Below are 23,573 nucleotides of genomic sequence, written 5' to 3'. Positions count from 1 at the left end.
ATGAATGAGACGGTGAAAAAACGCTTTTAAAGAAAAGCTAAATGGAATGCATGGGTTCACCATCTAACATCATTAAGCTTTTCACCCAGTGCCGGTGGCAGAGAATTGATGAATATCTTCTAAATAAATGACCATGGCGTCCTACAAAATCCACCAGTTTTCGTAGAATACTTTCTATGCCCCTGGAATTCTGGCCAAGCTCTGCAACTCCCACAAAGAGAACGTTCTTGCCAGGAACAGCAACTTTGAGTTGCTCTTTTCCACAATGCGGGCGCAAGTCTGGGAAACTCCAATGCAGTAAACTGCCCTGCAGGGAGTGGGTGTTCTGCTGACAAGGGTGTAAAGGGGGTGGCCTCTGGCCATGGACTTCAGAAGCAAGGATTCTCAGGATATTGCCTTTAAGGAGTTATTTCATGGAAAATCGTACCAGAGCCAAAATGCCTTCCTTTCCAGCACCATACATAAGATACGTACTTTACAAGACTATCGAGGATCTGCATAAAACCACCTATATCAGCAAGTATGATGGAACTGTATTCTTTTTACCTCACTGTAACATCCCCAAAATATTGGAATCCCATCTTAATTCATTTGTTCCCTGAGTAGGACAAAAAGGGTTTCTTTTACTTAAGGATTTGCGTTACTTATTCTCGTATCCTGTTGAATGTGGTTAGTCAACCTGATAACAAAACAATTACAACCATTTCTTTAGCTGTTACAGCTGCATTCTAAACCCAAACTACAGTTCCCCAATTGCAACTTCCAAGCACAAGTGGATCCATTGTTTGAACTTTGACTTCTGAGACCAGTTGGAGTTGGTCTCACCTTGACCCTTCCATGTCTGTCTGCCCTCACTGTACTGTCGGGTGGCATCTGAGGTCACATGATAAGATAAACACACTGTATTTTTTTCTTTTCATCAACCATCCCAAAATAGCAAGACCATAGCAGTTCTTTAAACCTGGGGCTGGATCTAAATCTGTGCCATGTATAATTCAAAGGTTTTCCTCGGAAATTAAAGCAGATGCAACCTATTGTTGGTACTAGCCCGCACTCAAGGTGGCTCATCATCTATTTTGCAGCAGTCTAGATTTTTTGACCTTCCTGAATTCCATGTGACCCTGAATGTTCCTTAACTTCACCATTTGTGAGTTCCAAAATGTTTTTGAACAGAGTGCCTGTTTTATTAGAGGGCTCGAAGGATAGGCGGCGCACCAGAATTGAAATAGGAATACTATTTTGCTTGTATTGCCAAAGTTTCTGTTGGATGAAGAACGTTGTATTGAGGAAGCCTCTTGGTCCAAGAAATGAGCTTTAGTAGAGGACCACCACTCCATTCACTGATCACCAGCAGAGTGCTTGTGAGGTTGCATTGATGTGGTCGTCGCGGCATAGGTGTATGAATCATTTGCCTCCCACATTCTACGCTCTTTGCTTTCTACAGTGTGAAGCTGTATGGTCGTCCGTTATGCCCAAGTGTGACAGTACAGAGATAGCTGGCTGGACTGACTGTGTGCAGACTAGAATTAATTTGGAGGAAATCATTGCTTACTGCCTCACGGATTCCATATTGCATCCGCATTACACAGGAAAACAAGAGGTATCATAATAAAAAGGAAAATTTAATAAGGGTTTGTGTCAATACAAGAACTTTACCCATTAGTAAAAAATTATGTTTATAACGTCTACACATGAAAAAACAGCATGGCATTAACTTGATGAAGGTGTAGATTATTGTTACCCACTAGATGGTTGATCTTTTGTGAATCCTAGCACCTCTCCACAACTAACTAAGAAAAGCAATAGAGCATTAGACTAGAAACACTTGTATGTATTACAGATCAATGGGAGCTCTTCTTTAGTAGTGGTTGAGAACCTTAGTCTATAAGCAATAACCTTTTACTGTAGTTCATTCCTATTGATCTGTCTGAGGAGTCTCCATCAAATTTGACAGCGGCTTGTCTCATTCGCATTTTGTTCTCCATTTCATATTTTGGGCAGCTTTTTCAAGTGGGGAGGGTGTCAAAGGGCGCCCTAGGTAAAGACTATTGGAGGGCTAGCTAAAAATTACCATGTTATGATTGGTGATGTTCCAGTTCAGAGAGGACCTGGCTTGGCAGTTGAGGATGGACTGCTCCTTTTAGACCAAGGATCAAGACTGATTAACATATGGCTAGGTACAAACTGAGTTGGCATGGTGGGCAAAGGAATGATGGGCAGGAAGGCTATCCAAAGTAATTACCAGTGGTTATACACATTGTAGGCATTCCTCACATCCCTTTTAAGTTTTTAATGTTTTGCTCTATTGCTCTCTGCTATAGCAAAAACTGCTGTCCAGATTTATTCCAAACGTGGCATTGATTTCTGTAATTCTGTGCTAGAAAGTAAAAATAAAATAAATTTCAGCTGTCATTAAAATGCTTCTCTACCACCCCTAAACACCTTGCTGGAAAAAGTATGGATGGGCTCTTTTGGAGCCAGTGTCTCAATATGTTATTTATTTGTTTATTTTATTTGAAAGGCTCTATATAGCGCTGGCTAGATCCAGGGTATCAGAGCGCTTCATATGAACAGAGGCAATCAAGAAAAGCAGTTGTTCAGGATAAACAATAACAAGCGAGTACATCTCACATAAAGTTAAAATAGGGCAAAAATAAGTTTAACAATTTTTCAGGGTACCAAAACACGCAGGTACATCTCATTAATAAAAGGGGGCAGAAATTCAGGATGGTTAGCTGATAATTAAAATATAAATAATATAAATGGGTGTAGCAATTGAGGTCCGAGAAGAGACGATGATGTGTAAAGAGATAGAGTGAAGAGCGGGTCAGGAAAAAACGGAAGATAACCAGTGCATGGGATACAGAAAGTAAAGTCAAAGGAGAGATTATGGGCCCCAGTAAAGTTAAGAAGGTGATGTTTTAGGTAATATGTGAGCTTCCAGTCACTTCTCACCTTTCTTACACAAGATGGCCCCGTTCCCCAATCACCCCTCTTCTGCTCTGGACCGTTAACCAAGAACCTAGTCACCTCCTGGTCTCTACTGCCACACTATGTACCACCGGTACCCCACCACTCCTAACACATGCTTAAGCCAAAAAAGCACTAGTCTGATCTCCACTGCACACAGCCTAGATAACGCCCACAACTCAAAACCGACCACTGCGCTCACATTAGGCACAATAGCGCCAGCTCCAATTCTAGATCTTTATCCACCGAATCTCTCATGAACACAACCCTGAAGCCCAATGTAGATACTGCCCAGCCCATCCATACTCTCTGTTTCCAAACTTGATGACACTATCCTCTCCTCTATTGAAGATCACCCTGCTTCCATTAACACTAGACCTGGTGCCTATCCATCCACACACTGAGCAGGAAACCTCCCAGACATCCTTGCACTGTTCATGAGGTGAATAGAACAAATGCCTGATTCTCTAGCGATAGATATGTCCCAAATTAAAAAACAACCTCTTGTTCCAGGCTTTGTTAATGCACAATCTGAGATTAGAGAAATGGACTCCCAAAAAGGATCCCCAGTCTGACAGCCAACCTGCTGAACCTTCATACCCATGAACCGCCTTTTCCACAGACTCAACGAGCCCTCTACTCCCGATTTCTATTGCAGCATAGTCCCTCTGCGAATCATACACCACAGAAACCCTGCACATGGAATATAACTGTATCCAGATTCCCAGTTATCACAGGCACAAAAAGACTTCCCAAGTGAACATATCGCCTAGACCACCCTCTCAATACACTAGCATCCAGACATTGCACTCCACAAAAAATAATCACTGCAGATCAGCAGTTAAACATGCTACTGATATAGCAGAAACTATACTTGGCGAATACATGAACATTGCATTCCTTATGAAAACCTGGATTAACGTTCACTCAACACCAATACTAGACCTGCTCACATCACTGGGATACTCCATCATCAGACATGACAGACCAGGTTGATTGTTGGTGGACAAGCGATCATCCATAAAGAAGATACTCAGCTTAACACCCTAGTGACCATGAACGACTCGACCTGTGACTACCTTTTAGTCAAATTCTCAACTAAAGGCACCACACCTACCAAACTCTACACCATCTATCCTCTGTTGTTAGCATACTCTTCAGAGAAGAGCTTACTGTTCTAATAACACGGTTCTCCCTAACTGACTACAATGACATGTTCTTAGGTAATTTCAACCTGCACTGGAATTACACTGAAGACGCCACAGTCCGTAACCTAACAATCCTTCTTGAAATAAAGAACCTCAAGTAACTCTGCAATGAACAGACCCACAATAAAGGTTGCAGTCTAGATGCGATTATTACCAGAAGTGAGCTTGTCTCTGTACGTTCCATCAAGCCCATCGACTGGTCGGACCACCTTCTGATACTGTTGAGTCTCACAGCCCACCCCATATCCAACCCAGCCTCCTACAACAAACCTATGTACTGGGAAAGGACTATCAAACACATCCCGATAACGGAGCTGGATTCCAAGAAAAGAAACCATTTGGAAATAGATTACCTTACCGCCCACTATAGCCCAGTGATGACAGATATTCTTGACCAAATGGCAGCGCACAAACTAAATTGATCTTAATCAATCCGATCTAGATCCTGGTACAACGATCTTAACAGAGAGAGGAGTCAACTAAGACTGGAAGATCATTTAAACCGAACCCCTCACAAGCACCCCTCTCACTACTAGGATCCTAGCGATTCACCTGCGAAAACACATATTTGAAGACAAAGCCACTTTCTTTCGCAACCAACTCAACGGCTCGAAGAATTGACCTAAGGAGCTGTTCAACATAACCAAACAACAAACTACCTTTACACCCAAACACCAAAAAAAGAGCCATCCATGAACGCAGTCAAGAAATAGCCAACTTCTTCATTGACAAAGTTGCAAACATTGCACAATCTCTTGTCCAAGGCACATGTCTGTCAGCCCAGACCACGTGCCCCATTGACACTGGCCTCCATGGAATCGCCCCCTCAAGCCCGAACTAAGGGTCGGGTGCCCCTATAAAAACCTAAGACAATGATGATCACCCACTACTGAAAAACAGTCTAAGTGGACAGAATTCAAACCAATGACAGAAGAATAAATCTCCAATATAATTACGCACATGAAGCCCACAAACCACTGTGCCAATCTCTTCCCTTCCACCCTAGTACAAAACCTGAACCATATCATCGCCCCGTTTTGGACCAATATCATAAAAGCCTCTCTTTCTTCCGGCCATGTACCCGAATCACTCCAAAGAAGCCAAATCGCACCCATTCTCAAAAAATAAGAGGTGAACCCCAACGACCTCAATAACCACAGACCGGTCACCAACCGTCCTTTTCCTAGTCAAAACGATGGAGAAGCGTGTCCTGCTACAACTCAACCAACATATAGGGGCCGATTACGATCTTGTACGGAAACTCTTCCGGCCGAATCAGTTTTGGAATAGTTTCTGAATGAATCAGGTTCTGCGAGTCCGACCGACTGATTACGATGCCTCCCAACATCGTTCGATCAGATTCCCATCGACTTCAATGGGAGCTTGTGTTCCAAACAAGAACACAGACTTCAATTGACAAAAGGGGTTGTTGGGGGAAAACATTACATCCTGGGTCAGGCACCCCATGGTGCCTGCCACACTGTACATGCATGGGTAGGGGGGACCCATGGGTATCCCCACAGGCCCGATTGGGAGGACTCCGGGTGAAGGGGGGCCTGCTAAGGACCCCCAAAGTCAGAATCGGACAGGTGATGCGTTTCAGAACAACCAATTCGGAAAGGCTGTCCGAATCTGTCATCCTAATCATTCGGCTAGTCCTGCGGTCCGTAGACCGTGCAATTTGGCTCTGACCCACTCTGTTACTCCCATTGCCTTTTGGAACCGAGGCAGACAGTCTAAACGCTTCTCAGCCATCGTAATCGCACGTTGGGAAAAGTGTCCGAGTTGGTTGGTAAGATGGGTTCCGAATCGGATTCGGATGAATCTATTGCCGTTCGGCTAGTTTCAGGACGACATCCAAATCGACCCCATAGAATAGTTCAACCTACATGACACTTCCCAGTCAGGATAGAGAAAATTCAGCTGCAATGAAACTGCTTTGTTCAATATAATAGATGACATTCATAGATCCTTGGATAAAGGTGACTCTTGCCTCCTAATCCTACTACTATATCTATCTGCGGCATTTGATAAAGTAAATCACCCTACTTTACTCAACACATTCGAGCACCGCACTGGCATTAATGGCACAGTCCTGAGATGGTTAACATCCTATCTTCAGCACAGCTCGCAACAAAGAAAAATTGACAGCTGTCTTTCAAAGCCTGCACCAGTTCCGCAAGGCACAATCCTCTCGCCTGCCCTTTTTAATCTCTACATTGAACCACTCTCAACTATTCTGAACTAAGCAAGGGTCAAATATCACTTATGCTCCGAAGACACCCAAATCCACTACAAAATTAAATCTCCCAATGACATTGTGCATCCTAATTCCACACTAATTAAGTTACAAACATGGATTACCACAACTGCCTAAAGGTCAGCCTCTACAAAACAGAACTAACACTCCTCTACCTAAAAAACAAACCCTTACCAATTCAAGAATGGCTCGAGAGCCTAGTCACCTAAAGCTGTTCTCTCTCACTTTCTAACTCCATAAAGTCCTTGGGTATCACCTGGGACAAAAACATGTCAATGTAGGAGCACATCACCAACTCAGCTAAAGGTGTGATCTACACTATTAAACAGCTCAAGAAACTCAAACTGTTCATTGCTTTTGACGATCTTAAAACAGTAGTGCAATCACTAGTCCTTTCGAAACTTGACTATGGTAACACCATCTTCATAGGAACTCCAAAAAGTCAACTTGCCCTCCTAAGAGCAGTTCTCCATTTGTTCGCCAGTCTCCTCACAGGGATTAAATGGTTTGATCACATTCACAACTCGCCCGTCCACATAAGTCTCAATTGGCTTTCTTTGAAGGAAGATGCATTTTCCAGACAGCTTGGATCACCCAATGCCCTTCATACTCAAAACCCCAAATCAAGCCCCAGGGGCCAGGCGAGCACCTTGCCAGTGCCTGTTTTGGTTCCCAGTCTGGTCCTGCCCCTAATAGCTAGAAAACCAAACTTTCGAGGGCATGAAGAAACTGGGCTCTGCGTAGCTCCAACTCTCTTCTTCTTATTCCTCCTAATCTGAAGAAGAAATCCTCCCAGGCACGCTGTCTCAGGAAATGCTACTAGGATCTGCAATTAGCTCCCCAGAAATCTCCATTGCAACCCCTTCTTCTCCTGCTTCAGACGGGTCCTCAAATCTCTACTGCTCAACAAATATTTCAATACGTAAACTAACTGATGTTTGGTTCTCACGAGACGGTCGTCGGGTCCTTTCAGTTTCTTATCTATTACATAAATGCTGTACTATTATATACTTCTATTGACTTTTTTGCTAATACTAATGTATGGCTTCTACACTTTGAACTTTTTCGACTCTTACGAGACCCCTCCTGTAATTCAAGTAAATGTGTACACATAACATGTAAAGCGCTTTAATACGTACCGCTGTAGCAAGTGCTATATAAAAGTCAAAGAAAGTAAATGTGAGCATTGGTGGTGATGAGAGCACTATTTAGTGTGAAGGGAGTGGAATGACTTTGTTCATCCTAAAGATAACCTGGGAATTGTACGTAGGCTGCAGGCCCACTCATATGTAGGTCTGCTGGATTGTATTGAAAAAAGAAGAAGATTGGGATTGTAATAGATCATCAAACTTAAAACAATGTTTCGGACAAAATACTTATAGGGATCATAAAAACAGGAACGCGCAAATCACAGTACATAAAATCAGTGTACTCAAACCTTTAAAAATGTTTATGCATCAATACCAAACTAGAAAAAATATTTAAAACGTGCATAGAGTGGTTATGGTTGACACACAAAAACTAAAAATCACTCAGATTGGTAAATCACGTTTATGGTCAGAAAGAATTTGTATGTTACCACGTCTATACTACACTTGTCGAAACTATATTAAGGTGCCACTCTTTAACCCTGCACATCAGAGTAAGTTTATAATGTATTGAACCATAGAAGAAAGTAGTTTTTAAGGGGGGAAATTATACGTAGCCTTTGTTGACTTGCGTACAGTATTTCATCTTTTCCCCCGGGCTAGACTCTGGAGAGTATTGAAAGAGAGGGGTCTGCCGGCAAATCTTATAGACATTTTAATCAGACTACATTCATCTAACGCAGCACAGGGTAGGTAGGGGGGGGTAGAGGGAAAACTCTTCCTCCTCAAGGTAGAAACCTTTTGACTTGTTTTATTTCAGTAAGACACTCAACATTAATGTCTTCAGCTCAATTTTTTTTCCAGATTTTTCCAAATGCACTATTTTTTGGGGGTCCTTAACTTTTATCAGATAGTGAGTGATTTTGCTCTTCTTGCCCCCTCAGTGACTCACAATTGTTTTGGAGGAGGTGCTATGCATTACAATACAAACAAAATGTAGCACATGTTTCTCAGACCCCAAAAATAATTTCTGTTCTTTGAACACTCTTTTATTACTTTCGATTTTGCCATCATTTATTTTGGATGGAATGCTAGCTGAACCATAAATTTGATATCTTATGAGCCCTGGTTGCAAATTAGGATGAGACTTTAAATTCCCCCCGGATTTTACCTCTTTTTGATGTTCCTGGATCAAAGATTTTCAAACCATCCCTCAATTGTAGCAGAGCCCGTATACTAGTCAAAGACCATAAGTTGCTACATGGGTCTTGTACATCTAGTCTAATGTGCAAGACAGCACACATTGAGTTTTACAGGAAACTTCCCTGTCCAACGTGGAGTGAGACAGGGATGTGTGTTAACCACTGCTCTTTTTACTCTTTTCATTAGTTACATGAGTTTCCGAAAACTGTTGAAAACATGGCTTTTCAGCTAGGTCTTGCCTTCTCGCAGGATCTCTCTCCTTTTACTCTGGGATTGTCCGCATGCGCCATGAGACTCCCTCACGGGATGTGATATGTTTTGCGCAATACAAATTTCCAGACTAGACTAGACTTAACGGAGTGGTTGATTTTTTAGATAGGGACAGCTGTGATGCCCCAAAATTGGCGTAAGAAGAGTTCCTGCATTATTCTCGGAAGATGGCACACTTTTAATCTCTAAATCACCCCAAGGTTTTTAACTACTCTTGAATGATTTTATAAGGTTTTGTGATGTAGGGGTCTGATTTTAAATGAGGCCAAAACTAATGTATTTTTTTTTAACAGAGGAAGAATAAACTGTCAAAAAGATCTGTATGGGCTGGTAGCTCTAAACTGTAGTTAGTTGAAGTTTTTGGCTATTCAGGTATCCTTCTGACTTCATTGATCCACTGGAGTGCCCATATTGAGAAAGTAAAGTTACAACTAATTCACCAGTGTGCCCACATTAGTAAAATACATAGGAAGACGGTTTCTCGCCAAATTGCTCCAGCACTTGAAATCTACAACACCAAGGTCCTGGGGGGAGCACTTTACGGTGAAGAGCTGTGGGGCACAGGTATCCCAGTCCCCTTTACAACTATTAAAAACATCTCCTGAGATCACTGGTGGATCCTCCCTCTAGCTCCCCTCTGATATATGGACCTTGCCCACAGACAGCTGAAACACAAGTTGAACTATAAACTGTTAGATCTCTTGAAATTCCCCAAGGCAACATCGTTCAGGTGATTCATTTCCTTACGGGAACTATTGGGGAGGTTTGAGATGGAGGTATTCTGGTCCAACCCAGAAAGTATGGTGCAAATTCCGAGGGCAAAGCTGAAAGAAATGTACTGGGAAATGACACTTGCAAAGGACCAGGCAGAACCAGTGACAAGTTTGATTGAGTTTCTGAATTTTAAATCTGTCGCATTTTTTGAGTCGAGTATTGATGAAATTGTTCCATCTATAGCACGCAAACTTTTCCTACAGTTCTGTTATAAGACTTTGCCCACCAGACTGTTCTGTTGTAAGTGGTGCCATAGCGTTTTTCTGACGATCTGTGCCCTGCGTGTAAAGTCTGCCCAGAATACATTGTTCATCTACTTTTCTTCTGTCCACATTATTCATCTCTGAGGAAAAAATGGATATTCCCGCTGTGTAGACTTGCAGGTCCGCATCACTATCTCGAGGTGATGAGAATCTTGTGCACTGACACTCTAATAAAAATGGGGTTTGGCCTCTCAACATTCTGGCATGCATTGTGGATCAGGCGAGAGAAATTATCTGCATGAAGCACTTTTTTCTCTTCGAAGTTGTTTCCTGTATTTTGCACAACTATTTTATGTATCTGCAAATGTTTTATACTTCTGTTTTTATACTTGTGCTGCGTACTTCTTAGGATCTGTGTGATCAACACAAACGTTTTTAGAAGTATTGAACCATAACATAATCCCTCTACATCGATTCTAATTCAATTTCTAGACCTTATTTTAAATAGAATTTGTTTTAAGTTATCTATTTTTGTCTTAACTATAAGTGGTACCCAATTATTTTGCTGTATTAAATGTTGCATTATAGGCTAAGTTGTATGTAACCCTAATACTGATCTTAATTGGTAATGTAGTTTAATTGCATATATTTTGTTATCCATAACCTAGTGCTAGTCCTATACCTTAATATAACCTTATTACAACTCTAATCCTAAAAAAAATGTATTTTATTTCTCATTTTAAACACATACATATTACTAAACCTTACCCTAAATAACTGAATTATTTTGTAAATATTTGTACATTTTCCCCTCTACTACATTCATTATTTTAATGTCTTAAAAATTAAAGCAGATAACACAACTAAAAGTAGAAAACGGTAGTAAATTTCAAACATAATTTTCACTTAACTTTTAATTGCATTATAAAAGTTTCCCTTGATTTTTATTTATACATTTCAGTCAGTCAAATATCTGATATCTGGTATATGCTACAGTAAAACTTGTATTAAAAATATATTCAATCAAATGGGAATAAATAGGTCATTACATGTTTAGCATTAGCTATATACAGGCCACATGAAACAATCTAAAAATAAATCATTATGCGCATTCCAGATGGGCAAAGTTAATCATAGAAGCAATGTGTTATAGATCTCAATCAATTTATACAAGATATAAATTCATGTAAATTATGTTTAAACTACATTAAATAGTCGATGAGTGCTGTGTTATTGCTCGGTTAAGTGCAGGTTCATCTTTTGACCAAAGGGAACGCCCTAACATAATTGGGGCAATTTGGATATGATGTATTAAGGGGACCATACCTAATTCTATATGACATAGTATGATTGGAAAGCTGATGGGTGACTGCCAGGAGACTTCTAAGAAAGGAGTTTTATGTCTGCAAAAGTGAAGCATTAAAAAAGCCCCACACTCCTGCCCCAAATATGATAACAGAACAACAGCGCGTATTGTAGATAATAATTAGTGAATTAATTGGTTTAGATCCCAGTTTCCTTACAAACCGATATAATGCCATAAGAGTTTGGTCAAAACACCTTTTCCTAACCTCAATAAGGTGATGCCAAGTGCCACTTTGGACAAATGGGACACCTGAATAGGAAATGGTTGGTATGTGGAGCAGCTTGTCGTTGTTAATAAAACAAGACTTTAAAGGGGAACACGTTTTCCCAAGTGTCACAACATGTGTCTTGGCTTTATTTGTCTTTAGGCCCAAATCACTCATACAATCATTGAATCTATTTAAATGTATTTTCAGGCCAACACCGGTTATAGAGATCAATACACATTCATCTGCATAATGCAGAGCTGGGAGATTTCTAGAAACTACCCTTGGTACATCAACAGCCCCCTGATTAAGATTACTCTCAAGGTCATTGATATGTAAACAGAACAGAAAGGGGGCTAATAAGCACTCTTGCCTTACTCCACACCTCATTTAATTGGTGCAATAAGTTTGCCAACTGCCCCATATCTGACTCTCTCAGTCCCAGTCCGGTAGCAGTGATTTTCATCACTCGCCACCGTCAAGTTGGTGAGCACGAGCGATGAACATCCACCTCCCAGCGGGATTTCTCCACGCGGGCAATCAGATTTCTCAACGCGGATGGTTGCATTGAGAAAGCTACCGCTCGGGTAGAAAATCTACTCGAGCAGCCAGAAAAGAAGCATCGCCTTCTTGGCCTGCGCAAGGTGCCATTTGCGCTGATTTTACAGTGCGGGGCATACACCCGCTGCTGAAAATCAACGCACACGGCATGACCAAACGCACTCTGCCGCTTTCAGAACTCCGCGTAGCAAGACCGGAGTTTTTGGGTCACGTGGAACTCCGCGAACTCCGCCCAGGCCTAGCTTGTTAGCCATCAGAGTACTATTGTGGTGAATTGATATCTTACAACCATAGTGTTGATTTTATATGGAAACTTGGCAGATGTACGGATGTGCTGGCCGCGGTGCACTGCTCCAGGTTTGTGTACGTGTATGATATAGACAAAACCTGTTTTTATCCGGTTATTTTATTCATTTTGTTGCTCATAACACAGGGCCTTTCCCAAAATGCAGAAATTTGCGGTGTAATTTTGCCACTGATGACTGAGGTACACTTACATAAATCTGTAATTAAAAGGCACCCACACTTGCTATATCATTGTGAGGAAAAGGTTTGTTCCTTAGAGAGCAATGCATGAGCTAAGCACCACTGTGAGTAGAAGGAGCCAGTGCAAACAATCAGTGCAGCCATCTTAAAGTTTGCATTGTTTGTTCCATTATAGTCCACCTTTTTGCTTCACTTTTGTTTGCAGCTCAGGGTGATGTATCGAAGTGTGAACAAAAATCTGCTTTCCATTATTGATGTTTTTATATTGGGTAAATAAAGAAAGTCTGTATGGGTGAGTTGTACTGAGTAGACGCAAGAAGTCCACTGTGGAAGGTGAGACAAGGCTCTGCCATTCATTGGTCTTGTTTCTCTCCAGAGTTCGCCTCAGCCCGGCAGCACGACAAATTCTGGACACACATGGAATTGATTGGAGCAGCGTGGTCCCCACTGGCCCTCGAGGGATAATCACCAAAGAGTGAGTACTCCTCATCAATCAGTACTAATCCGAAAACTGCCACTCCGGATTTATGCTTCATTTTGAGTGCTTTTGAAAACAGACATTGATACTTTTTAACCAGGAAACTGCTTAGGAAACTGATCTATGTCAAAATAAAGCACACTATAACAGAGTAATACACAACACTCTACCAAATAGAGAACATGTGTAATAGCAATTTTTGCCTTAGCAAGTTGGATACCCTAAGACTTCCTAACTGTATCACCAGTGCCTGGCTGCTGACTATCAAAGGGGTTTTATTCACCTCCGCAACAGGTCTCCAACTTCTAGGAGTACTACTATGGCAACGCGACTCTTGTTTGCACAGACTTGGGTCGATAGCTGTCCACTTGTGGTTTCCTAAGGAAATCTCTCTTTTACTCAGGGAAGAGCTAAGGTATTCCTGTTTACTATGAAACCTGTAGGTATCTCTCTTTACTTTGACTGTCAAGGCTGCATGCAGCAGGAGTGCTACTGTCCAGCAGTAGGCTGGATTCCTTTATCCACGCGTGTATTGAATATTTATTACAAGAGGTGGGCTACCAGGTGGGAATAAAGTGCCCCAGATACATTTCTAATTTGCATCATGCTGACTATAAGACAAATCCATGATGAAGACTTCTATAATAAGGAAAGAGATGTCAGAATCCTTAATGCAACTCTTATCCCATGCCAGATTGAATCCCATACCGTAATCTAAATCTTTATCCCTTTTACTTGACGCTATAGTTGTTTAAATTGCAAATTTATTTCTATTGCCTTTGCAAAATGCAATTTTAATTTTTCTTTAAATTTCAGGTTCTTCATTAATGTATTTTTAATTCCGATTTCATTATTTTCCCATGCTTTCTAGTAGTACATGGAATATGATGGCCTACTAGAAAGGAAAGATTATGACTTACAAGTTTGCCTAAACTGTGGTCTATAAGTTACAATTTTAGATACCATTCACTAATGCTATCTGCTGCAGATGCCGACTGTGTCCCTTTTCAACTAAGAAAGTCAAAATCAATCCTTGTTTTCAAAGGTTGGGAAGGTGACTTGGTTGAGACTGTGTTCTTGTTAAGAGTTGTATCCAGGTATAAATTTGCAGTATTGTTTATATTTTTAGCTGACTATTTAAGAACTAGGAAAACATCTATAGTGTGCAGTGTCAAGTCCAGAAAATAGAGTATTGAAGACAGCATGCCAAGTATCAATGTGAAAATTAGGAATTCCACAATGAAACAACAGTACAATGAAAAATAAAAAAATGAAAATTCCAAATTTTAAAATGCCCATCGGACTTTAGGTTGATAATAATGCTGCTGCAATAGTAGAGAACTCCATACTGATAGAAATAGGTCACCAACCTTAAAACTTACTCTGTATGTAATGTTACTAGGTTGGACCAAAAGAGGATGGGATGGGCCTCTTTCATCAGACAAAGTATTAACAGGGCATGTTGGAGCGAATGGAATAGACATGACTTAGGCAATTTAACCCATAGGCCAGAGTAGGCAGCAAAATCATTGAGCGTCTGAGTCAGTTTATAGTGATCTGACTGCATGTTCCAGATATGAAGGAGATTGTAAGCATATAAGGAAATTGCGAGTGTTTCATCTCCCAGAGGGATGCCCTAGTCTGAACTGTGTGATCGAATAGAGGCTGCAAGGGCTTCTATAAATAATTAAAAGAGCAGCGGGGTAAGCGGGCATCCTTGGCGGATACCATCGCACATTGGGATTGTATCTGATATATAGGAGTCCGTCTTCACTCTGGACTTTTGGCACTGTATAGATCAGTAGGACCAATCGCAGGAATCGGCAACCACTACCATAGCGAGGGAAAGTGGCAAAAAGAAATTCCCATTCCAGAGAATCAAAGGCTTTCTCCACATCAAGTACCAGACATCCTGTGAGTGTGGCATAAGTGAGAACCCGGAAGAAGCATTGGGCATTTGTCTTAAGTCTCCCTTCTAGTGGAACATCTAACAGAAGTGGCCAACATATTTGCAGACCTGTTAAGTAGGATGCATGAATATGAAATACATCCTCAAGCTCTGCTTCAGTACTTTCAAAATTGGGGTACAACCACAGTCGATCACTCAAGAGGTATTTGTAGAGCATGACTTGTCAACCCGGGTGTCTCCAGATGCTGTCCTGCTGGTTTCTTTCGAAGAGCCAGGTCTTGAGTACCTTCCTGAAGTGGTTCAGGGAGGGTGCAGTGCAGAGTTGGAGGGGAAGGTTGGTCCAGGCTTTAGCGGCAAGGTGAGAGGATGGTCTTCCGGTGCGGCTACAGCAGATGTGTGGTTTCTGGATGGTACATGTAGTATGGGCCTATACTGTGGAAGGCTTTGTTGGTGTGGGTCTTGAAGTGGCATCTCTTCTGGATGGCAAGCCAATTGAGGTCTTACAGGTGTTGAGAGATGTGTGTTCACTAGGGATGTGGGGTTGAAAAGGAGTCTGGCTGCTGCGTTGGAGATGGTGTATAGTGCGTTGCCGAGTTGGCTGGTGATGAGGGCCTGTGATACCGTTTTACTAGTGCTGATGGAGAGACCCCTGAAGTTTTTTCGGAACATGCGGATCCTGTGGAAGCAGGTGACTGTGTTTACCTGGCATTTCATGGAGAGTTCGCTGTCTAGTACGATGCTGTGGTTGGGGACATAGTCTTTCGGTGTGAGGGTAGGACCTAGCTCTATTGGCCACTAGGAGTCGTTCAATAGGGTGGTATATCTGCAGAAGGTGAGAACTTCCATTTTGTCAGTGTCCAGTTTGAGGCAGTTGTCTCATCCTCGTCGCAAAGTTCTACATGCAGTTGTGGAACTTGGTCTTTGTCTGTGTGGGGTTGGCTGAGAGTGAGAGAACAAGTTGGGTATCCTTGGCATAGTAGATGATGCTGATTTCGTTTGACCTGACGATACTTACTAGTGATGATATATAGATGTTGAAGAGGTTGGGGCTGAGAGATGAGCCCTGGGGCACTCAACAGATAGCACGGTTTGGGTGCGAGGTGAAGGGGGAGGCAGACGTTATGGGTGCGACCTGTGAGGAAGGATGCCAGCCATCAGAGTGCGTCATCTGTGATTCTGACCTGGCGAAGGCGCTGGATGAGACTGTGTTGGGAAACTGTGTCGATGGCTGCGTAGAGGTCTTGGAAGATGAGAGAGGTCGTTTCTCCTTTACAGAGTAGGGCTCGGATGGCAGCTATTGCTGCAATGAGGGCTGTCTCTGTGCGGTGGGTGGCTCTAAAGCCTGGTGGGGTGGGGATCCAGGTACTTGTTTCTTTCCAGATGATTAGTGAGTTGGATGTTGATGGTTTTCTCCAGTACTTTGGCGGGGACTCTGGGGTCTGTTGACTGTTTTGTGTGGAGAGGTATGATCTCCGCGTGCTACCATGCGTTAGGGAAGATGGCACCATTGATTATGGTGAGCTGGTGGCTGATCCTGTTGCTTCCCGGTTGAAGATCTCCTGTAGGCAGGGGTCATGGTTGTTCCAGAGTGGATGGATTTCATCTGGGTTGTAGTAGTTGGTGTGCTGAGTTGTTACCATGTAGTTAGCGGTGGTTGCTGGTTGTGTTTGATCGGTTGCTGAGTATGTCAGAGGGTTGGGGTTTGAAGTTTGTGTAGATGCTTGCTATCTTGTTTTGGAAGTGATCAGCGAGGGAGTCGCTGAGTTCTTGTGAGAGGTGGTGATTGTGTTGAAGTGACAGTGGATGTTAGTGAACAGTCCTGCTGTGGTGTGTGGTGAGACGAGGCAGCAGTTATTGGTGCATGCAGGATCCAAGGATACGGCGCTGTGCAGTGGAGTACCTGTGGGATTGGTGGGGGCCAGGGTTCCTAGAGCTGGGTTTGCCTTTGGCGGGCCAGTGGCACGCTCACGCTGGAGCCTCCATTAAGTAGCACGGGTAGGTGGGAGGGGCTGTTGAGTGGGGAGGATAAACCGGCACAGGTGGGACTGGCAAGTACGGGCTGAGGATTGACAAACAGTGACAAAAAACAGTTACAGTAGTTACAAAACACAGAAAAAGCAAACAATTGGCAGATATCAGGCAGACAAATGGGTGAGTATTGCAAAACAATTGGGCACAAATCAAGGGAGGGTATATCAAATACAATTGGGCACAAAACAATGAGACAGTTGGGCGAATGCAGCTAAAGAATTGGGCTTTCGATACCAGGATAACACAAGAGGTGATGCAGGAGGTAAGTGCTTGAACTAGGTTCCCCGTGGTTCAGAGGGCTAGGATGGCACCTCTGACCCACTCGGCCTGCGGCGGAAGTGGTGACCAGGACCAAGGGGTGACAGGCTGGTGCACTCACAAAAGCATGAATTTGAAATGAATCCTCAAGCATTGCTTCAACACTTTAAAAGTTGGGAAACACCAACAGTCGAACTTTTTGCCACCAAAAATAATGAGAAATGTCAAGCTTTGCCGCTTGATATCCACATACATATTAAATGGGCAATGTTTTTTGGGTGAATAAGTCATTAATAATTTATCTTGCTTTTCCTCCTGTACCACTGATTTCATAGTAGAGAGGAAAACGACACAGACATCCATGCGGCTCGTCCTAATTGCTCCCACTATGGCCAGACTACCATAGTACTCTATGCTGCTGGAAGTGTCCAGTCTTCCACGCAAGAAGCAACCCTTCTTTGCAGACCTTTTAACTCGGCACGAGGGGAAACTGCAACACGGTAATCCCAAGACACGGAATTTGCAACTTTGCATCAAAGGTTCAGAATCAGGCTATCTTCAACTTCCTGCAGTGTATGCTCATCCTAAAGGTGGTTTAGATCCACAGTAAAAGCGTGCTCGGCTTCCAGATGGGAAAGATATGTGTGCTACTGTCTCATCAAGAACATTCAGCCTCTTCAGGCTTCTGTACAAGACATGATGTGTTATTTACAGCATTTTCAGGACAGAGTCCTTGCACACACCACCATTCGGCTTCGTTTGGCTGCGCTGTTGCATCTTATATTCAGAATAGCCAACTGTAATCTCTATTCAAGCTCCCAGTTGTCAAGGTCGTCATGGAAGGTCTCTTAAATATGAATATTCCCACAAAGAACACACCTGTCGTTAAATGGGATCTTACAAATCTCATCTAGCCCCCTATTGAGTAATTTTCCTCTCCTCGACTGCTGTTTCTTTTGTGGAAAAGTAGGATTCCTCGCTGCGCTCACGTCTGTGCGTAGAGTCAGTGAGATGCTAGTCCTAACTACGGAGTAGGTAATATTCCTGTTCATAATCTTACTTTCTTCCGAAGGTCATATTCCCATCCGGTGTTAAACTATTCATTGTTTCCACGACCTCAGTCAGTTGCAGAGAGAGTATTACGCCCTTTTTTGTGGCTCTTGTCAAGCCTCACTCAGGAAATCCTATTTCTTTGTCGCCCGATGAATAATTTGGTGCATTCAAGTGTATAGCGTCAAGGCCATACAAACACAAAATCCTGTAACTAAGGCACGTTCTTGTACCACAGTGTTTCCTAGGAAACACACTGCTGGTGGACTTCTATAAAGCTGCTCCATGACCCCACCGAACTCAAAAACTACCGCCCCATCTCGCTCCTTCCATTCCCGGCCAAAGTCATCGAGAAAGCCGTCAATAACCAGCTCGCCGCCTTCCTCGAAAGCAACAAATCCCTCGACTCCTCACAGTCCGGCTTCCGAGCCAAGCACAGCACGGAGACCGCCCTCATCGCAGCAACAGACGACATTCGAACTCTACTGGACAATGGAGACACAGTCGCCCTCATCCTCCTAGACCTCTCCGCAGCCTTCGACACAGTCTGCCATAGCACTCTTCTACAGCGCCTCAAAAACATCGGGATCCAAGGAAAAGCACTGGAATGGATCACCTCATTCCTCACCGGAAGAACCCAGAGGGTCCGCCTCCCACCATTCAAGTCCGAGGCCACTGAAGTCATCTGCGGCGTACCCCAAGGTTCCTCACTCAGCCCCACCCTCTTCAACGTATACATGAGCCCCCTCGCGACCATCGCTCGCCAACACAACCTCAACATCATATCCTACGCAGATGACACCCAACTGATCCTATCACTCACCAAAGACCCCAACACCGCCAAAACCAACCTACATGAAGGTATGAAAGAAGTAGCAGAGTGGATGAAGCACAGCCGTCTGAAACTGAACTCAGACAAAAAACAGAAGTCCTTATCTTAGGCACCTCCCCCTCCGCTTGGGACGACTCTTGGTGGCCAGAGGCCCTTGGAAAAGCACCCATCCCGACGGACCACGCACGGAACCTGGGCATCATCCTGGACTCCTCACTCTCTATGAACAGACAAGTCAACGCAGTCTCATCTTCATGCTTCAACATCCTCCGCATGCTCAAAAAAACATTTCGCTGGATCCCCACAGAAACCAGAAAAACAGTCACCCATGCACTGGTTACAAGTCGCCTGGACTACGGAAACACCCTATACGCCGGTATCACCGCAAAACTGCAGAAAAAACTCCAACGCATCCAGAACACATCAGCCAGACTCATATTAGATATCCCGCGTAAAGACCATATCTCTATCCACCTGAAAAACCTCCACTGGCTCCCCGTCAATAAGAGGATTACTTTCCGCCTCCTAACCCACGCTCACAAAGCACTCTACGAACTTGGACCCGAATGCCTCAACACACGACTTTCCTTCTACACCCCCCTCGCCAGCTACGATCTTCCAACTAAGCCCTTGCTACCATTCCTCGCATCAATAAAACCACCATGGGAGGCGGATCCTTCTCCTACCTCGCAGCTAAAACCTGGAACTCACTCCCCACTCACCTACGTCTCACACTGAACCACCTAGCATTCAGAAAGCAACTTAAAACCTGGATATTCGACAAGTAATTCCCATCCCTTCCTCAAGCGCCTTGAGACCCTCTGGGTATGTAGCGCGCTATATAAATTTCTGACTTGACTTGACTTGACTTGACTATGTACCACACACTCTCACAAAGCACTGCTGCGTGGACCTTCATGCCCGCCAAGATGCTCAAGTCGGGCAAAGTGTCTTCAAAATCTTATTCCGAACATCTTCATCTGTTCGCAAGCGACCACTGTAGGGAGGACAGCACTGCATTTCTGAGGTCCAACTCACAACAACTGCTCTGCACGACCGCTTCAACAAGGCCCGCCTGGGAGGCAGATCCTTCACGGTGGGGGCGGCTGAGTTATGGAACTCCTTGCCTAGTGAATTACGCAAGATAGAGGTAGAGCGTCTTTTTAGGAAACCAGTTAAGGCCTGGCTCTTTACGGCAGAATAATAGGCCCCGGGCTCGCTTTTTGGTTCTCCATCTGTATACTGCCGATCGCTTTAGCTCCGGGACACCTCTGTTTGAGGTATCTGTTGCGCTTTACAAGTGTCTGTATTATTATTATTAATATTCCAGTCTTTGCAAAGCATGTGATCTACAGCTACACGTGTTGCTAGCGGAAACTGTTACTTACCTGTAAGTATCTGTTTACACTACACCATGTAACGCTGTATATTCATCATGCATCTCCCAGGATGCTAGCTTTGTCGAGATATTTATGACATGGTGCGCCTACATTATCCCGCTTTCAATGCACCAGTACACAAGCTGCCCTGCTGCACTTTATTCCCTGTGTGTGTGGGAGGGGGGAATAGAGTGAATCTAATGTGGAGTTTTTATTCTGGTTCATTGTGGGTTTCGAGTCACCTTGAAACGGAAATATTTTACTTACAAGTAAAACAACTTGCAATGTCTGTGCCTAGCACTAGATGCCAGGAGTGTGTAAAGCAAGTGAATCTACACTGCTACTGCTGGAGAATGATAGCTATCAGATATTATATATTTGATTCATTTTACCTTGTGTTGCTTGTGATGCGGAGTGTGATTTCTTGCTCATTCTCTTCCTTTCTTTCTATGCTTGTCTGTCAAGACCAGGGGTCTTTTCAGGACAAGAACAACATCAAGAGAGGTCATGCTGGGTGAGCATGAGTGGAGCATCTTGGCGCACTCAGACAGCTGCCCTAGATATGCTTAAGACCTGGGGGTGGGGGGAGGGGAGGGGGGGGGGGGGGGGGAATCCCATGAGGAGGCTGGCAGATGAAGTGTGGGTCCTGGATGGCTTTCTGTGATTTCCTTTTTAGACAAGCTGTCACGAAGTCAAAAAGACTGTTAAAATGCAGAAACTATATTTTAAGCTCATGTCGAGTCTGTATTGGAAGCACATAGATGGACGTAAAGAATGAATGTCGGGGGTCACATTTTTTAACACCATGAACCCATTTTTCCTTCGTCTGTCAAAGCGGTCTGAAGGGACATCTTCAATTGACACAGAGACCAGTCTTAATCAGTTTGACATCACACTCTACCTCCGCAGGGGACCAACAACACTGCTGTGTGGCAAGTGGAGCAGAAGGCAGCCAAGCATGATAGGCCACATAAACTTGAAGTAGCCAAGCACGCCTTTATTGCAGTTTAGGCTTCGAAAAGGGGAGTGGGATATGTGAGAGTCTTTGCTCAGAAGCAGCTGCTCTCCTGCAATTAAGAGTGAACGTGTTCCTGTTCCGCCTGAGAACCAGGTCTGCCATCCATTGCCATCCATTGCTCCACAGCTGCCAGGCCCCACGGTAGAGGATGCATATCTCTTCATGCACATCCCCAGAACAAGCAGTGGGTGGTTCTCTATGTCTTACGCATCTAGGCGGGTAGAGGGTTCTCTGTGTATTGATAGAACTATTCATGTCTATTTTACTGTAAACCAATTTGTAGTAAATCTCTTCTTACAAACTGTTTACATATAGGTGTTAAGACACTATTTCACTGTTTTTAAAGATGTCGAGGCCACATCCAGCAGAACTTCACTTCCCACTTAACCCACAGTGCAGTTCGACAGTGGAGGATAACAATGTTGCTACTTTAACACACTACAGCACTTTTTTGTCAATTTCTCAAATGAACTGTCAGTGGTGTCTTGTATTGTATGGTAGTATTTATATAGGGCCTATTACTCCTATGTGAGTATCCTCCGGTGTCTACAGGAAGGAGACCGCTGGAGCTGGCATCCACCCTCACCTGGAATACTTCCCTGTAGCTTACCGATGTTCTACAGGAGCCCCCTGATAGGGAGCAAGATGCTCCTTCTCCCTTGCTTGTCGCCAGTTCAAAGATTTAGCCTCACCCCCACCAGGCGCCACCATCCATTTGACAAGCAAGGCGAGACCAACCCCTACCCTGATGTCTGAAAGGAGTGGTTTGTAGAAGACTATCTCCAGCAGCCATGCCTGCCACAGCTGCAGGGAAGGGAAGCGACATCTGGCTGGCCTTGCGCAGGATCCTCTCGATCTGGTGGGGCAATGATTAGGAACAAGCTTTAACAATGCCAATTAGTTTGACTTACGAATGCATTACCTTTTGTGTCATTGATTTGTTTAGGTACTAAATAAGTTTGCATACAAGTACTGTGTCACTCATTACACTTGTGCATCCATTCAGCGTTCCACTGACTCATTCACCCTCTGCCGCACACAACCTCAACTATATATGAAGTATAAATTAAAAGAATGCAAATGGAATAAAGAAAATGTGATGTCTGAACACAGCAGACGTGTTTGCAATAATGAAACTAAACGTAGCTGAGGGTGCTCAGAAGTACTGTTAATAGTCTATTGTTTTAAACTTCCAGCATAGATGCCACTTTTGACAACAATATGTTTGCCATCTTGGAATGGTAAAGCAGTGATACACTAAAGAAAGCAACCTTGCATAATGACCTCCTGATTTAGAGACAGTGGGCCCATGGGACGTAATGCTCTGCAGATGAAATGGGTGGCAAACAGGCGACTCATTAGCACTGCCTAGAGACTTAGAGTAATCTCTTAGGATTCATTGAAATAAAAAAGAGGAAAATAAATGAAAGGAGAACTATAAAAGAAGACACTTGAAAACTAAAGGACTGGTCAACCAGCCCTGACACTGAAGATAACTTGTTTTCAGGTGAATGTAAACTTGTAATAAGAAAATACAGTCTCAGGACAAGAGAGCCAATGACTTATGAGGACTAAACCTTTACCCAATGCAGTGTAAATGACACTCTGACCAATGGCACAACAGAACTGACCTAAAGGCCTGCTGTGTATATATATGTGATATCATGTGATCAAGCGCTCGTGGAAGCGCGAAACGCGTCATGGCGACTGGAAACACCAACGAATAAAAATACACTTGCACTAACTTTTGGGTCCGTGTCCGTACTTGCAGTCGGGATTGAATCTGTGCCTTCATCTGATTTTCCTTTGAAAATATATATATATATATATATATATATATATATATATATATATATATATATATATATATATATATATATATATATATATATATATATGTATATATATATGTGTGTATATATATATATATATGTATGTGTGTATATATGAATGTATATGTAAAGAAGTATATATTTAATGTTTTGTTTATGCAAGATCCTGGCAGACATCTAATACAAGATTCT

The 23,573-nt window shown here is 43.2% G+C and overlaps 1 protein-coding gene across 2 annotated transcripts in view; it reads left to right on the top strand.

Annotated features, from left to right (window-relative positions):
- The window catches only part of PDHX (pyruvate dehydrogenase complex component X), a 798,051-nt gene that overhangs the window by 486,872 nt on the left and 287,606 nt on the right, over window positions 1-23,573 (top strand). For both annotated transcript variants that reach the window (XM_086959546.1, XM_086959547.1), the window contains exon 5: window positions 12,971-13,069. In XM_086959546.1, coding sequence (XP_086815672.1) covers window positions 12,971-13,069 — 99 coding nt within the window. The remainder of the gene's footprint in view (window positions 1-12,970; window positions 13,070-23,573) is intronic.

This window comes from Lissotriton vulgaris, chromosome 2_2 (genome assembly GCF_964263255.1).
Source record: "Lissotriton vulgaris chromosome 2_2, aLisVul1.2, whole genome shotgun sequence".
NCBI classification, from domain to species: Eukaryota; Metazoa; Chordata; class Amphibia; order Caudata; family Salamandridae; genus Lissotriton; species Lissotriton vulgaris.
Note: the sequence above shows the minus strand (reverse complement) of the source record. Positions and strands in the feature narration are given on the sequence as shown.